We start from the raw sequence: 17,055 nt of genomic DNA, 5'->3' as shown, positions 1-17,055 counted from the left end.
GCAGTTAATACAACGTAACTGTCTCATCTAAAACCATAAATTAACATCTTTCTATTTCTGGCTGTGCATAAGATAGTTAACTTCAGAGGTGTTATGTGTATTTTTTAACTTTGAAGAGAGCCACACCAGCTGTTTCTGCAACATTGAGTCTTTACTCTAAGCTAAGCTAAACTAAGCTAAGGGTCTCCTGGCCCCAGCTCCATACATAACGCACAGACATGAGAGTGGTATCAATCTTCTCAGCTAACTCTCAACAAGACAGCAAAGAAGTGCACCTGCCAAAATATAAAACCCATATATGTAAGAGTTGAACATTTCTGACTTTTTTGACTCCTACTGATAGCATCAAATCACACACTGGCAGACAGTAATGCTCAGCATCATCCCTTTAGCCAGTCGTTACGGTGCTGCAGCTGAGCAGGTCAGTGGCCACAAGTTAAAGACTGTGGTTGTACTGTGTGTGTGTGTGTGTGTGTGTGTGTGTGTGTAACTGTCTGAATATGAAGCGGAGCATTTCTGAAAAGGTTATGTATGCTCACTGAACCCCACCTGCATTTTAAGTCAGAAAAATTAAGCCTCTCTGAAAATTATACCTCATTTTGTCAACCTTTAAAATGTGAAAAGGTTGTAAATGGTTACTGAGCATTTATTTCCTGTTCATCATCATTACTTTTTGGTAGTTGGGTAGCAAGGGGGCATGATGAGGTGAAACCATTTTAGTTCTCGGCTGCCATCGTGCAGTAAAGGAGTTTCAAAGTTTAATTCTGAAAATGAATTCCTTTTGTACCTAAAAGAAAAACACCTGGTGGTCATTGTTCAGCATTTCGGGTCTCCAGATTACATCCTCTAAAATGGTCTTATTGTGTATGCAAATGTCTTCTGAGAGCTAATAAGGCCAGTGCTATTCTGTAATATCTCATTTTGGAAGGAATTTCTTCTTTTGAAATGTTCATGAAAGTATGTCATTGCGGAGACGTGACAGATTTACTCAATGTCTGGGACTTGGACGAGAAAGAAAGGAGGCTGCAGACACTTTCAGCTGGGTTTACTTTGTCTCCTGTTGATAACAGCTGCGCATGGGGCTTTAATTTTTATTTACGTTCTCTTTACAACATATTATACAGAGTCATCCAATGGTGTTAGTGCTCTGGAATTATCACAAGCATTAAAATAAATGTAAAAAATATGTAAGAAGCTCCAGTCATTTCAAAATGAAGGGATGTTATTGTGCGACTATGACTAATACAGTTCATAATACATACAAACAAAACATTTTTAAAAAGGCATTTTAACGCTGTCTTATGTCAGGTGTCTGTGTGGCTTTGCTGAAAAAGAAGAAAACATTCTAACTAATCCATTTGACTGGATAGTTAAACAGCGACTAGTGAAACAGATCTCCAGTTATAAAGATGTGGGCTATAGCACCTCCATTCCTGTTATGAATTTTAAAGGAACATTCAAGTCTACACTATCCACCCTGCATATCAAGCACGCAGATCACAATCCATCTTTGGCTCAGGGTTGGGGAAGGAGCACCTTTAAAAGAAAGCTCAGGGGGAAGAGCGGGCTCTATCTGTAGTGATACATATGGACTTTTGGCTTGGCTTAACACACCAGATAAGTCTCTTCCTCCCAAGCTTTCTCCCACAGCAAGTACGGTCCTCCCCCCTTTTTTTTTTTCTCCCCAGCCACGTTCGCGTTGAATCTGAGGCTAACCGAACCCTCATCCCACCCCTCGTGTTTTCTCTGACACTGCAAGACAACCTCGATTTCCCTTCACCTCGGAATAAGACGTGCACCAAAGACACAGCCACACAGTACCATCAATAACACACAAGGTCAGAAATATAAATGCATATTGCATACAATGCAATTACATTTCTTCACTGCCTCGATAAATATGTTCTCCATGTGTTTTTTCTTTGTACACATGTAAAAAATGTCTCAGAAAACATTATTTGCTTTACTTAGGGTAAAATATTGTTTTTTTTTTTTGCTTTATATCAAATCTCTTTTAAACACTCTTTAACTAGACACACATATACATAAAAACACACGTCGTATTTGCGACCGGAGAAGAGCTAGCTAGATTATAAGTTTCTGTCTTCAATGACAACTAGAGGCCGATTTCTGCCCATGTGTTTCCTTCCTTTGCCAGTTGGGGGCAGAGGAAAGCATTTTGGCATTCGAACCAGCAGAAATAAGACAGTAAGGGATCGGTGGAAGGAGGGCTGAGGGGAGGGTACATGCCTCTGGGGGAGGTGGCATTTTGAAGGGCAAGAGAGAGGACGTTCGGCGATCACTGGACAAGACGGAGGGGAGAGAGATGTCCATCACTGAGTTTGAAAAAGAGAAGTAGGAGGGTGTGGAAGAGGAGGAAGGACAGGAGAGAGGAAAGAGGAGCAGAGCATTGAGCTGTAGGCCTGGCAGTCAGATAAGGAGAGGCTTAAAGAGTGGAGTGGATTGTGTATAGGCCTTTTCTGTGGGGGAATAATGCAGTGCAGAATCACTAGACGACAGGAAGAGGAAGAGATAAAGGAAGCCAAAGACGTAAAGACAGAGAGAATGAAACACGGGTTTGGTGGGAGGAGATGAATCCCAAGATGGGAGCTGAGATGAAGAGAGAATAACAGAGGGGCGAAGACAGCAGAGGAGGCAGGGAGGAAGATGTAGAGAGAGATATCTGGTTACCAGCACGCGCTAAAATAATTAGCCCTGGGCTGGCGAGGAGAAAGTCGCGAGCGGATTAACTGGACCTAAAATAACTGAGAGCACAGAAGCTGCACCTCTTCCTAGTAAGCCCTTTTGTCAGACTCCTGAGAGCATCCGCCAGCCCCTCTGGGGGGGTGGGGGTGGGGGTGGGGGGGTGGAAGGGGGGGCCGTGACGTCATCCCGGGTTCGTCAGTCGCCGGCCGTCGAGTCAACAGCGGACAGCCCCGTGCAACAAACAGCGCAGCAGGCTCCCCCTACCGCCCGCCCTGCTTGCTTCTTTCTTTCTCTTCCTCCCTCTCTCCCCCCGTCCCCTGTTGGCTGAAAAATGTGCAGCTGTTACAGTAAGCCCGGACGCTCTCATAGCGCCAGAAATAGCCCCCTTTAGCCAGGGCAGGGACACGGCGACAACCTCCATTAGCTCAAATGTGAGAGGATTGAATCACCCCGAGCTTGAGGGCTTGAACCTCTATCTACGCTGGCTGAGAGCAGGAATCATATTTCTCTCCCACTATCACTCTCCTCTCCCTCTCTGTCTCTCTTTTTTCTCTATCTGAAGTCCAGAGTGCACTCACAGCTCCGCTCAGTGTGTGTGATTGAGTCGTAAACATTAAGGGGGAAGATTCAGGGGACTCTAAACACAGAGGGATGTCTTTCGGGTTCCTCTTAAGGAAGTTATGTGCATAGTTAGGCCTTAAACAGTTTTACAGTTTGCCCAATGAGCGCATACAGGGTCTCCGATGAGGCGTTGTAAAAATTATTTGACACTGTTGCCACTGATATAGTAGGACCACTCTTACAGCCAGTGCTGTCTTGAAAGAGTAGAGATAATGGGAAATAATGGGGGTTGCATCAGGCTGGGCAGAAAAGGAGGGAGCAGACTAGAGGAGTGGAGGCAGTCATGGAGAAGTCAGACCTTTATCTATAGGAGAAAGAAAAGGAAGAAAAGAGGGAAGGGAAGTGAGAGAGGAAGAGAAACAGGATAGAGCAGTTAGCATATAAATCACCTCTATAATTTGAATTAACAAGAAAGTCAGGAAATTCACAGTGAAAGAGGAAGAAATGGGATAGGAGAAGAAAGAGACTGAAGATCAGGGTGAGTGGGGGGGTGGGGGGTGGGGGGGGGGGGAGTTAGAGTTTGACACGTCGCCTTCGAGAAAAAGCAAATTGGCTTGTCCCTGCAGCTGGGGATTCGTGATGCGTATCGGACGCACTTGGAGAAAGCTTTTTTTCGGCGGATAGGATCACAATGAAAGGAACCAGAAAGGCAAAACCCGGGGAGCTGCTTTTTAGATTTTGTTATCAAACCCAGCCGTCTTAGGGTCTCGCTTCAAATGGCATATCTTATGACCTGACAAAAGTACTTGGGGTGCCAGCTGGTGTAAGAGATTATCACGACATCTTAGATCTCGGCCCATATAGCTGCTGCGTCTACAGTCATCAGCCTGTGACAAGAGCAGATATGATTTGACTCATTTATTCAGGGACTCAGGTTGGCATTGTGGTGGGTGTAAAGTAGGTTTGCGGGGTAACTCTTCTGCTGTTTCCTCAGTAGACGTCCTACTCTCCTATCCTCAACAGCTTCCTCCCCCTGTCGGCCTCCCCTGCCTCCCTATTGGTCTATTGTTTGAAGGTGAGCTGGTTGGCGAGGTGGGATAGAAGGCCAAGCGCTTTGGATCTCCCCATCCCTCTCGCACCGCTGGGCCCCTGCTCCCCATTTTTGCGGGTCAGCTCCAGGTCGATGGTCATCAGCACCCGGCCCTCCTCCCCTCCTCCCCCCACCCTCTCTGTCTTTCTGACTATGGTTCGCTGCTGCTGATTGGGCTGGGACTTCGCCACCGCCTGGCGCACGGGCTGGAGCAGCCAGCTGGCGAGCCCGCCCCAGCCCCTCCCCGTATCCTATTTCTTATCCTTGCGTGACTCCTGCTTCTTCTTTTCCGAGGCGGCCGCCTTCACCTTGGAGGGGTCAGCGGGAGGCACGGGGCCCTGTGGGGGAGGAGGGAGAGGGGGTCGGGGGGAGAACAGGGGAGGAGAGTCACTTCAGGAGGAAAGGAGCGTGAGGGAGATAGAAAGAGAGAGAGAGAGAGAGGGCAGGGAGGTAAGGAAGGAGGTGGGGGGGTGAGATGTGGTACGTTAGAGTTGAGAGGATGAGAGATGGGGTTAGCAGGATGGGTGGAGCTGTGTGAAGAGGAGAGAAAAACACATTTAGGAGGAGAGACTGACATATGGAGAGACAAGAAAGGGGTGAGGAGGTAGAGAGACAGTCCTTTTAGGGGAGGGGGTAGCAAGTGAGAGGGGGCGGTGTCCAGAGCTGTAAGGGGGTGACAAAACAGGTAACCATGCGTTAGGATGGGACACAGTGGCAGGCCGGCTCCAAACACCTGTGACAACTGGGTGACAATTGATCAATAAAACACACACACACGCACACACACACACAAACATACACACACACACACACACACACAAACATACACACACACACACACACACACACACACACAAACATACACACACACACACACACACACACACACACACAAACATACACACACACACACACACACACACACACACAACAAACACACACAAACACACACACACACACACACACACACAGGGAATTGACCAATACTGGTTTGAATAGTAGGTAAGTACTAAGTAAGTATAAAGTTGACTGAAACGTGACTGTTGTTAGACATCTACGAAACATTTTCAGTCTCTATATTTCTGTGTGAAGTTAGGACATGCAGCACCATGTATAAAATATATATTCATTTAAATACTGTTGAAACAACAGTTATACGTACACCACACATGGAATCCGTAACCTAATTTAAATAGCTGAAATCCAGCCTTTTTCAGTTTCAAGTGTGCGGGAGAATTAATTATTCATTGTGGACCTCCCAGACCACTTTGCTGTAGCTGTGGTCGGACCCGCTTGACTGGATTCATGATATTTGTGTAAAAAAAAAAAAAAAGGCCAACAACAGCTTCAAATATTCATCCAACTAGCACTTATATAATCCATCCATTCACTCCGACTTATTCTGGATATTGTCTGTGCAATGTCTAAAAACATCTTTGAGAATGAATTCTATGAAAGGAAGAGGAGGAAGAGGAGGAAGATGGGAAAGGAAGTCAAATGAGGCTCTACTTGAGCACAAATCAGGAAGGACAGAGTGGAGATAAGGTCAAGACAACAACAAACTTCACTTTACAATAAATCTATTCCAGTGCATTAACCTGCGAGCTGACCTATTGAAAAGTATCACAAGTACAGGATAATGCTTTGATGGAACTGAATAAAACTTCACTCATATGTACATTTTCACAACACTGTGAATTATTATAAAAAAAACAAAAAAAAAACACACACTTCCACAGGTTGACTTCAGGCCAGTGCACTGCTGTGAAGTGTTACCATGGACAGACAGAGTGAACGGGAAGCATGCTGGATCTGAGGTTTAGAGACTGAAATAATTCTGCTCTAATACATCAGGTTAGTCAACGGTGGAAAGCACACCAGGGGCTGCTTCTTCTCGCTGAAGCTTCGACTAATAATACCCCACTGATTGCATTAGAAAATTTATCATCTTTAATTATGCACTGTGCAAAAGCAGCACGCACTTTGATAAGACCGCAACCGAGGCGTTCGTTACAGCTAACATCCGGCTCCACTGGGCTGCGGCGCAGTCCATCCGGTGTCATTACCCTCAATCACACTTACATTCTCTTATATATCATTGTATTGTTTACCATCGTGCATCCAGTGGTAGACTCTTTTTGTGCTGCAATGTATTGCAGAGCTCCCACGCTAATGACGGGGCTGCTTCGTAAACACACTCCAGCCTGCTTAGGCAGAATGCAGAACCACCCTTGTTACAGGAGCTGCACACACTTCAAAGGAAATGTGGGTACAGTGGCAAAATAGGAGGGCTGGTGGGGGGTGGGGGGGGTGGGGTGGATAGATAGGTAGGTAAGTGGCTGCGTCCCCTGCTGCATACTAAAAAGAAGACAGTGACAGGTGAGGAGGGAGATTGAGAGGCAGATGAAGGGTGAGAGATAGTGATTTTCTGTCCAGAACCGAAGCTGATCAAAACCCAGCAGACCTGAGGATGGAGAGGAAGAGAAACTGGGAAGGGAGAGAGGCGGCGGTGGCGGCGGTGTTGGTGGAGATGGGGAGGAGGGTGAGGGATGGATCAACAGAGCAAGGGAGGGAGTAAGAAGGGGAGGTGAGTGGGGGAATTACAGACAGACAGATGCTTCTCATGGTCAGCGAGGAAGTCAAAAGGCACAACAAGGGGGGGGGGGGGAGTAGGAGGAGGAAGATGCGACTGAAGAGAGAGAGAGAGAGAGAGAGAGAGACATGGGACCGGATAAAAGGGAATGTGAATGAGAGATCGAGGGAGGGAGTGAAATGAAGTGAAGTGGGGGGGGAGGAGGTTGGGGTGCCAATTGGGGGATGGAAAGAAGAATGGGTGGGGTGGGTTTGTGTGTGTGTGTGTGTGTTTGTTTGAGCTCAGATCGATACCGAGTGCACTCAATTATCATTCCAGTACAGTGTGTGTGTGTGTGTGTGTGTGTGTGTGTGTGTGTGTGTGTGTGTTCGCCCCTGTGAGCTTTCTTATGTGTGTGGCTGTGGGGTAAACTCCTCTCCCACAACTCCACCTAATGGGGAGTAGCACACACCACGGGGTTCCTTTGTCTCTCTGTCTCACTCACTCACTCACTCACTCGCTCACCCACAGCCTTTTGGAGATTTGTAGTGCAAGCCAAGCAAACAGAAAGTAACAAAGATGGTGAGGCTGATAGAAAATTGTGTGGTGTCAGCAGAGCCTCCTAATAAGGGCTATTTGATCAAACAACCACTTATGAGTGCACTATAAAATCCCGTGGGTGCTCTGTGTGTGGCGTAGCTACAAGAGAGGGATCAGCTCGGAGGAGAGGAAAAATAAAAAAATAAAAATAAAAAATAAGTGAGTGTGAGCTCAGATGGAATAGCTGCTTCTGCGGTGTATTTTTCCTCCGAGCCGAGACTTTCAGGAGAGTAACTGTAAATGACAACGTTGTCAAATATTTCAGTGTCCTTTCGGCGGCGAGTTATTTATTCATATATGCACTGTCACCCGCCGCAGGCACTTGAGAGCAACTGACTGCAACTCAAGAGTAACCTGACAATCAAACGACAGTAGAAAGGAAAGAAGAAGACAGAGGGAGGAAGAAGGGCTCCGGGGAGTTGAGAGCGAGTGCACTTGTTTGAGGTAGTAGGATGGGTTGGCCCTCACTGGTGTCGCCCCCTAGGTTTGAGCCGCAAGGGCAAGACGTTGCACTCCTAACCTGCCGGGAGAAGCCTGACGCCGCCACCGCCGCCGCCGATGCCGATGCTTCATCTTTACATTAGCTTATACCTGCGGCTAAATGACTCGCTGTCACAATAACACCTTTGATCTCCTGCCTCAGATATCTTTGCGCGCTTCTCATTTCAAAGCTCATTTTTGATTTAGGAAAACGCCTTGAACTGAAATCCCTTGACTTCCCCCCTTTTTTTTTTCTTCCCTCCCCATTATCAGCATGCAAGGCGTACAGTCGATTACAATACACCCCCGCAACCATCCAGCCCCCACATTACCACAGAGTAATCAAACAGAACTTGCCCTGGTGCCTTGTATGCACAAAAGAATACAAGCCACCAAAATGTCTGATTAATCCACCACTTGAGGCTATCACACTCCCATGAGGAATAGAAGGGAGAGAAGAAAAAAAAAAACCCCAATCCTTGGCGTGCAGCAGCGTAAAACCACTGATAACAGCCCAGACCATAATAGGCCCAGTGATTTTCATTTGACTCCCAGTGAGCGAAATCAGTAGCTCCTGTCCATTTCCCCACAGCGAGCAAATCACAGTCCCATTCAATACAGCAATAGCATTAGTGCCGTGACCTGGCCTCAGCCATTTCACAGTCGCTGGTTTGATTTTTGCCCCATGGCTGTTTACTAGTACCGTGCTGTTTTGGCCCCCCTGAGGGAGCTGAAGGAGGAGTGAGGGCCGCGACAGAGAGTGGGATAGGAGGGACAGTACAGGGGTTTTAAGCCCCTCGAATGTTCACACGGCACTAGAATTTTAACAGCTTGAACACTGTTATTAGTGTTAGCCGGGCAGAGTTTGAATGACATGTTATTTTGCGGTTGATATGTTGCTGCGAGGAGGAGACGGCTATGTGTGCGGACATATTGGCGCAGCTTGGACCGGCATTTGGGGAATGCGATTATGAAACTGTGCCGTTATGCACTGTCATGTTGGATATGTGCTATTGTGTGGCTGCGCTGCAACTGAATAGATGAATATTCCTTCTGACACCACGTTTCCTGTGCCGAACAAATATTCAAACACTGGATTGAATGTTACTATAATCTCTCTAAAAGGACGTCATTTTACCATGTTGCGCCTGAATGTGACAGCAAACAAGGCTGTTGCATTTTGGTGTTGTTGAGTGGATGGAGTGTGTGAGGAAAGGAGGCAAAGGAGGAGGTGGAAGAGGAAGAGCGGACGTGGAAGAAGGAGTGGAGGGAACTTGCCTGTCTCTGCTGTGATCCCTCTTTCTTTTTCTTGCCATGTTTGCTGGAGGGGACAAAAGAAAGACAATGTCAGAATGTCGAATCTATCTCTCCCTCCAGTGGTCACAGGGCAGCATTGCCTGGCAGCCATCATAAAGAGAACATCAACTCAATCTACTGGCCCTGTGTCAAACACAGCCCCCCCGGTGCTCCATGTGTTAAGATCTAATAAGATTGGAAAGGTATGAGCAAGATAATGGATCCATCATCTTCATGATCTAGTGGATCATACACTCAGACACCTTCGCTTCACCACTTTCAATCATCTTGCTTTGCTCCTATCCGTCTGTTTCCAGCTGACTAATTTCAAATCTAAACCTTGCACACCAAACCAAATCAAATCGTGGCACCACAGCTATGCCAGCTTGGCCACACAGGTGTCGGTGCCAGGGATGGGCTCTGGCCTCAGCTCCAGTCCCTGGCACAGAAACGACTGGCAGAGCGCCGCCGGCCACAGGCCGGGCACTGACCTGACACTGAGGCTGAAGACACGGCGCGCCACCAGGAACCTCATCAGGTAGTAGATGACCACGATGAGCACTAGCAGGCCCAGCACCACCCCGATGATGGCCCCTGTGATCACGCCAGCCTGGATGGGCACTGCGGATAGAGGAGAGGAGGGTGGTTAGAGGGAAGAGGAGAGGAGAACGCTGAGAATTTGAGGATAAAAAGGAGGAAGAGATGGAAACCAAGTGACAGGCGGAGGCTGGGAGTGTTCAGAAGAAAAAAGAAGGTACGAGGAAAGAAACAGTAAAGGGGCGAGAGAAGAAACAAAGTTGTCATAGGAGAGAGGAAATGAATGGGAGAGGAAGGGGGGGGGAACAAAGCTGGTAGAAAAGGGAATGAGACATGAAAGTAGAATAGAAAAGAAAAGCAAAGGTAAAATAAAGGTTGAATGAAAGATGAAGGATTCAAGTACAGTAGAGGCAGAGAAGAGGAGGTGAAGAGAAGGAGAGATAAGGTAGAATAAAGGTGAGAGAGGGATGGAAGGAGAAGGTGGGGGGATGGGATGAGACGGTCGAAAATGATGGAAAAGGGGAAAAGAGAGAAATGGGAGGAGAAGGCGAGGGGGACGGAGGGAGAAAAGAAGTGAAAAGGAGGCGGTGATAGCAATGTCAAATAGAAAAAGAGATAACATTGTAATTGATTTCATTTAACGGGAAGTGCGAGGAATCTTAAATGAGGCAGCGCCACGACTGGTCTGAACACAGCGCTCGCTTTAGTCTGATGCACAGGGCAAATTGAGATTAATTTCAGAGTTTGGAATGATTATAACAACAATTGAGAACAGTTGGTTTCTGACGAAAAACATTCCCCAAAATATGCCATATGGGCTCAGTGGAAAGCTAATGAGCAGACACAGATGTAAGACAATGCGGGCATTAAACTTAACACACTGCCGAATTTGATTTTACCGGGGGAACCCCCCCCACCCCCACGGGGCTCACTAACTCGCTGTACTCCCTTCCCCATATCACCTTTCTCAAAAACCAGCAGGCGAACGCTGGAGGGCCGGCCCACTATGTCAGGGGGGTTCTTGGCGTCGCAGGTGAAGGTGCCGTTGTCGTTGAACTCCAGGTTCTTGAGCAGGATGGAGCCATCACGGCGGCCTGGGTTACCCACAAACTCCAGCCGGTCCCTGAACGGGCCCTTGTTGTCCACATAGGCGGCACCACCGGTGTAGTGGAAGATCTGTAGAAGACAGAGAGGACATTGAGCTGTTTATGTATGTGGTGTTACCATGGTGACAAGTACTTACTGGAGAGTTACTGCTGCATTTAACTGTTTTTGTGGTTTTTATATGTGATTAACTCTTCCTGTGGTGGTTCAGATTCAACACATATTTTGAAGTTACGTACAAAATAAAGACAAAAAAGACAAAAAAAAATCTTGGAAGCATCAAGCATTGAAGACTGAAATCAAATTCACGGTCTTTTCTTACTAGTTCTTCAATAGATCATCCTCAATTTAAACTTACAATAAGTGATTTTTTTGGCCACTTGCGGGCAGTGGAAGATGTAAACACATGATCTGATCTGACATGGTGAATTTGTAAGCGAACATTTTCCTTATTTAAACATAGATGCAGAGCAACATTAACATTCATTTGGAATTGTGTTTCTGTGAAACTTTGCAAACGCAACATTCACTCTTATCTCTGCTTTGGTCTCCACCAACTCCTGCTTAATGAACCACTGTGTTCTCGTCACTAACCATGTCCCTCTGCCTTTTGGTCTAGTGCAGGAAGCGTACAGTGGATTTTAGCTGCCTTCTGGGGCTGAAACAGCGCTACGCGAACACAGAGAATGAACCAAAATGGTAAAGTTTCAGGCCTGGAAAAACCAAAACAATAAGCCGAAAGACACTAAAACGCTCTATAGAGCTGAGCCGGCTGACTACAGAGACTACAGGCTCATCACTATGAGCGACATTACAGACAGTCATTCAAGCCCCTGTAAAATACTGATTCAAGCAGCTTTACCTCAAAATTTAGCCAGTTTTTATTTCAAGATCTTGTTCATTCAAGATCAGATCTTGTTGGTCTTGATTTTGCTCCTTTTTGACATAATAAAATAATTTAGATCGTTGGCGTTTTCTTTTAATGGAAAAGCAGATGAGTTGCGTAGAAAAGCCTGTTTACCATTCATTTTCAGAAAAGTGAGATAAGTACAATAGTATTGCTTTGGTATCATATCAGCACAACTAAAAAGCCTTTATAGCAGGAAAATGTCATCACAAATTAAATCCAGAGTTCAAAGAAATGATGTTTTTTAAAATAGAAATACTAATTTGGGGCGATGACCCACAAAGTCAAGGTCAAATTTGGTTGAAACTGTGGCTCTCAGTACTTGAGCCTGTGAGACACATGAGCACGTTCCATGAATTACACACAACCTTTCATATAAGATGAACATGGCAGAAATCAAATGCGACATTTTAAAAGGACAAATGCAGCATGAAAACAGATAGACATATGAAACTGTAAATCTGTCCAGGCGGGTGGAGAAATGAGCGACAGAAGATAAGTGGGAAAAAAAAAGAAAAAAGAGCGAGAAGTGAAATCTAGTTTCAAAGTGAGGGCACTGCGGGAGACAGATGAAGGCGAAGGAGGTGAGGGGAGGAGATAATGAGAGAAGAGGGGAGGGACAAAGAAGGCAGGGCTGGAGAGGAGGAGATTAAGGGAGGTGGACATAGGGAGGCGCAGTCAGGATGGGAAGATAGAGAGATTAGAGAGATGGCAGGACGATAAGGGCAGGGAGAGTGAAATTAAAGAGCGAGAGGCAGGTGAGGCAGCAAGAGGAATAAGAAGATTAGGAGTAAAGTTTCTGTGCAGCTGTTGTTTCCCATATTAAGTTAATACATGCAAATTGCACTTGTGTGTTGGAATAAACTGAGCATTGTTTGAGTGTGTGATGACATTTTAGATAATACACTCTCCTGGATTTGTCATTTATTAAATTAAATTGATCATTTGCTTAGAGTTCTCTACAAATTATTCAAAAGTTTGTGAATTTGTCCATCCTGATCAGCCGCGTTTAAATTCCTATCATCCTCATATAAAAGCAGCAGAATTCCAGATTGATGTAGAGAATCGGGTCATGTGACATCAGTGCACCACTCCCTCTTCTAAGTTTCTGCTCGTCTGTGGTGGTGGTGGTGGTGGTGGTGGTGGTGGATGGGGGCGGGGGGGGTGGGGGGGGTTGCGGGGGGGGCGGAGACGGCAGAAACAAAAAAGTCTTTTGGCAGCAAACAAAGCCGTTGCTGGCAAGTCTACACTTCTGTCGCTGTAAAGGATGTTGTTGTGTTGTCTTCTAAAATATTTATGTGCGGCTCCTTGAATGTGTAAAAAGATTCAAGCTTCAAGTTGAGGGTACACAAAATCAGGATTTCATTGAAGGAGAAGAGGGGAGGAGTTGCTCCGCTGCTGTGACTCCAACTTAAAGACTTATGCCAAATATCTCCTCAGCTCTTCAGCTGCTAAACGCGTCACCGTGATCAACAGCGAGTCATTAACTGTGACTGCTGTTCGGTGCTGAGCAGGTAGTGTGCAGCGGGTTCATCAGAGCTTTTTCATAGAAACAGCTGCCTGATCTTGATGAGGATGATCAGAGTGAATCAAAGCAGCAAAAAAAAGCTGAAAGATGCTAAAACTTTTTTTTTGTAGCACTTGCGTCAAGATTGTTCCATGACAGTTTCATCAAGTGCAGCTAACCCTAACCCTTTTTTACAGGTTTCATGAATGTGAGAGCCGACTATATGGAAGTTGGACAGCATATTTTCTTTTCACTGTGATGGCATGCTCAGATGTTAGTGTATAGTTTGTGCGTGTGAGAGTGTGTATGTTACAGAAATGCTGTCCCGGGAGCCATCGGGCCTGTACGTCCAGGAGAAGGTGACGTCCTCCGAGGTCCAGCGCCAGGAGAAAAAGGAACAGGACAGTCGGATGTCGGAGCCCACCAGGGCGTGGCGCTCCCAGCCGGTGTAAATCACTATGGCCTGGGACTGCTCAGGCACTGGGGGAGACACAAATCAGGTGGATGGAGTTAATGCAGTTAATAACACCCACCTTCTACTGTAGAAAATTAACTGCAAAAATGCAAATACACAAACACTTGTTTTACGATTTTGCTGTGAACGCATGTAACGACTTGCATTTTTCCTTAAATCACCACATTCCTGAATATTTTTCAATCCCTTCTGTAATCAGGAGATATACAAAGCAGCACACCATTCATTAGTTTTCTCCTTGAAATCCATAAAACAAATCCCAAATACTTAGATATGCACCCAGACACACATGTTAAACTGCACATTTAGTGGTGTCAGATCCACTATTGATTCAGACATGCACTCAGAAAATATTTGGTTTATTACTGGAATATTGGTGCTAGTCTCTAAAAGTCAAAGGGGAACATCATTTTCTCCATTAATATGGATTATGTTGGCTTAATCATGCGCACTGTTTATGCTTAAATAATATTAAATGATCAATGTTAATTTGGTTTTGGCTGCAAAATCAATATTTTACTTCCATAGAAAATGCACTCAGCATCTCAAACAACCCACCAAAGCCCCCGGGAGCTGCACACACCTGCCACTCTAACATTAGCCACAACGCAATTTTTTTGTATCGTTCAGTAGAACTTGAAGCATGTGAACAGATCATGACTCACAGTATTCTCAACTACATTAACACTTATGTCCTAAGTGTTCATGAGTTTTTTTTCTTTTTTTTTTGCCTCTGTTGCCACCCAGAGTGTAAAGTTCACAGCTTTCACTGCACGCGTCCTTGAGCGATTGGCGTTTGTGCAGCCACTGCAAAACGTGTCAGTGAAATCACGCTTGGCATTTTTAATTAAAATTCAGACAGAAAACTGCAAATATCTGACAGGATTGGAAAAGGCAAAGCTACTGCATCTGCTCGAGAGTAAAAACTCTGCCAGCCCTCGGTTTAAAAGTCATAATAGTAGTGCTGTTAAACTAAAGATTGGAGACACCTGCTTTAGAAGAGGAGCACAGATGGACACAGCTGGGACACACAGCATCTGAAAAGGAACTATATTCTCCACAGGTGTCCTAATGGCAAATTTGGATGAAATCAAAACAGCAAAGACCATGACATCAATTTAAATGCTTTAGTTTAGTATTAATCCAGTGTAAAGGAAATGTTACATATCAGTGAAATTCACTACTTAACCTACTGATCCTTTTTATTAACATCAACTTCATTAATTTTCAGGTAAACATTGAAGAGGAAAACAGAAAAAGCTCCTCCTCTTCATCCTCATTTAACCTTTAACCTCCACCATCTCTGGAAAAATTATTTCTAAGTCTACACTTTCAACAAATGAAATTCAGTGTGGGCTTCTTTAACACTTCATCAAAAATAAAATAAAAGTTAAAAGAATATTTTGGAATTTTAATTAATTAATTTTTTTTTTTTTTTACCTATTCCCAGGAGGACGACCGACGCCAGCGCCAAAAACGTCAGCATGGTTTCAGGCTTCTACGGAGCTCCCAAAAGACTGATGCCGCAGACCTGACAGGAGTCTGTCGAGGAAGAGTCCCACTCTGGAGGGAGTGCGAGTGGAAGGAGGAGAAAGAAAGAAAGAGAGAAAAAGAGAGAAGAGGGGTGCAGGATGCCAGGGCAGAGGGCTTCAAAACAAGACAACAACAGAAAACCTACTGTCCCCTGGTTTATACCCAACCACACCCCTCGCCAAGGCCCGGCCCGGCCCATTCCTCCTCTCCACACATACCCCCCTCCCTCTCACCCCTCTCCATCCCCACCTCCACCCTTCCTGCCATTTCATCCCTCATTGAAACAAATTACACACATTATCTTTTGAAGTGGAGGAAAAACGCAGGCAAGAGGCACCTGCGCTGTACAGTAGCTGGTGAATTAATTGGGTAAACAATGGGCAACTTGGGGCGAATTTGCAAACTCTGAGCAGCATTACGCCATGATGAATGTAATGTGTTGGATTACACCCTCACCATGATGTGATTGAGTTGAGAGGGAGTGCTAATCAGCACTTAGCATGTAGGCACGAGCGAGGGCTGTGTGACAGGGACTCATGACCATCTGCAGTCGCTCCCTACGTGATGACTGCTCATATGTAAATATTACATGGGGAATGGTGGGAAGTTGCTCGGCCTGTGTCTGTTTACAGTGAGGGGGATGGGGGGGGGACGGGACGGGGACGTAGGGGATCCTGCAGCGAGGTCAGCCCAGTGCTCTCTCCACCATCCCCATCCCCTCTTTCTCCTCTGCCTGCACTTTCAACGGGTCTGAGGCCAGCCGCCCAAACAAAGCCGCGACTCTTCGCACTCTCTCTCTCTCTCTGTCCTCCCTCTCTTCAGATTCTTGTCATTTGCTGACGTCTAGCACTTAGAGACAATGGAGAGAGGGGGGGACAGGGGCTGACTGGTGTTTGCCCGTCTGTCAATGGCGCTTTCTTCCTCTCCGGCCTCTCCCTTTCTTTTCTCCTCCTGCCTTGGACAAAGCTGTGTATTCAAAGTGCAGCGCCCACTCCTCGCCTTTCCAGTAACAGAGACAGCGAGAGTGTGGGGAGAGACCTGCTATATATAGATGGGTTGATATGAGGACAGGGCAAGACAAGACGCACAGACGTGAGAGCAAGACAGCAGCAGATACAGAGGCAAATGCAGGGGGGGAAAGAAAACGAGCAAGAGAGGCAGCAGTGTGAATGAGCGGACACGCCGGAGTGGAATTTCTGCAAAAGCCTAATTTCTGCAGGCCTCATTCCATCATTTTGTCACACGTCATAAATATGCATTCATTTAGCCGCCGGCATTGTAATAGTGAATACATGCACAAATTAATGGTCTGCGGTACTCCTCCAGCTTCAGCAAACACACAGGCTGGATTCACTTATACTCAACGATGAAGTGTGAGCCATATCAATCATGAAGTGACTCCACCTACCCCCCAGGCAATTTATTTATATATATATATTATATATATATATATATATATATATATATATATATATGATGAGAGTGAGAAGAAGAGGAGGTACTCAACAAGGATGCCCACTTCATCCACTTCACGTTGTTATTTTATTGAGCCTACTTATCCAGGTTTCCTGTGCTACAAATCAAGGATCTCCTGTGCAATGGGGTTCTTGGCCAAGACAGCGGCGAAGCATTTAGCGATAGATCGACTTTTGCTTACATTTGAGACCGCAGCATAAATTTTTGCCAC

The 17,055-nt window shown here is 45.8% G+C and overlaps 1 protein-coding gene across 3 annotated transcripts; it reads right to left on the bottom strand.

The window, feature by feature from the left end:
* Positions 1-1,040: 1,040 nt before the first annotated feature.
* Positions 1,041-15,498, bottom strand: mpz (myelin protein zero). 3 transcript variants are annotated; one of them, XM_056392433.1, is made up of 7 exons: positions 15,276-15,498; positions 13,674-13,840; positions 10,805-11,018; positions 9,797-9,926; positions 9,288-9,330; positions 4,666-4,695; positions 1,041-3,631 (listed from the first exon to the last, which is right to left on the bottom strand). In XM_056392433.1, exons 1-7 carry the CDS (start codon positions 15,319-15,321, stop codon positions 3,620-3,622), a joined length of 642 nt encoding a protein of 213 aa, XP_056248408.1. In that variant the 5' UTR covers positions 15,322-15,498; the 3' UTR covers positions 1,041-3,619. The 3 variants fall into 3 exon arrangements, with proteins under 3 accessions (XP_056248408.1, XP_056248409.1, XP_056248407.1); XM_056392434.1 differs by lacking the exon at positions 4,666-4,695; XM_056392432.1 differs by lacking the exons at positions 1,041-3,631; positions 4,666-4,695 and adding an exon at positions 4,727-5,020.
* Between the last annotated feature and the right edge of the window lie 1,557 nt (positions 15,499-17,055).

Source organism: Seriola aureovittata, chromosome 12 (assembly GCF_021018895.1).
Source record: "Seriola aureovittata isolate HTS-2021-v1 ecotype China chromosome 12, ASM2101889v1, whole genome shotgun sequence".
Classification (NCBI taxonomy): Eukaryota; Metazoa; Chordata; class Actinopteri; order Carangiformes; family Carangidae; genus Seriola; species Seriola aureovittata.
This window is presented reverse-complemented; position numbering and strand designations above follow the sequence as displayed.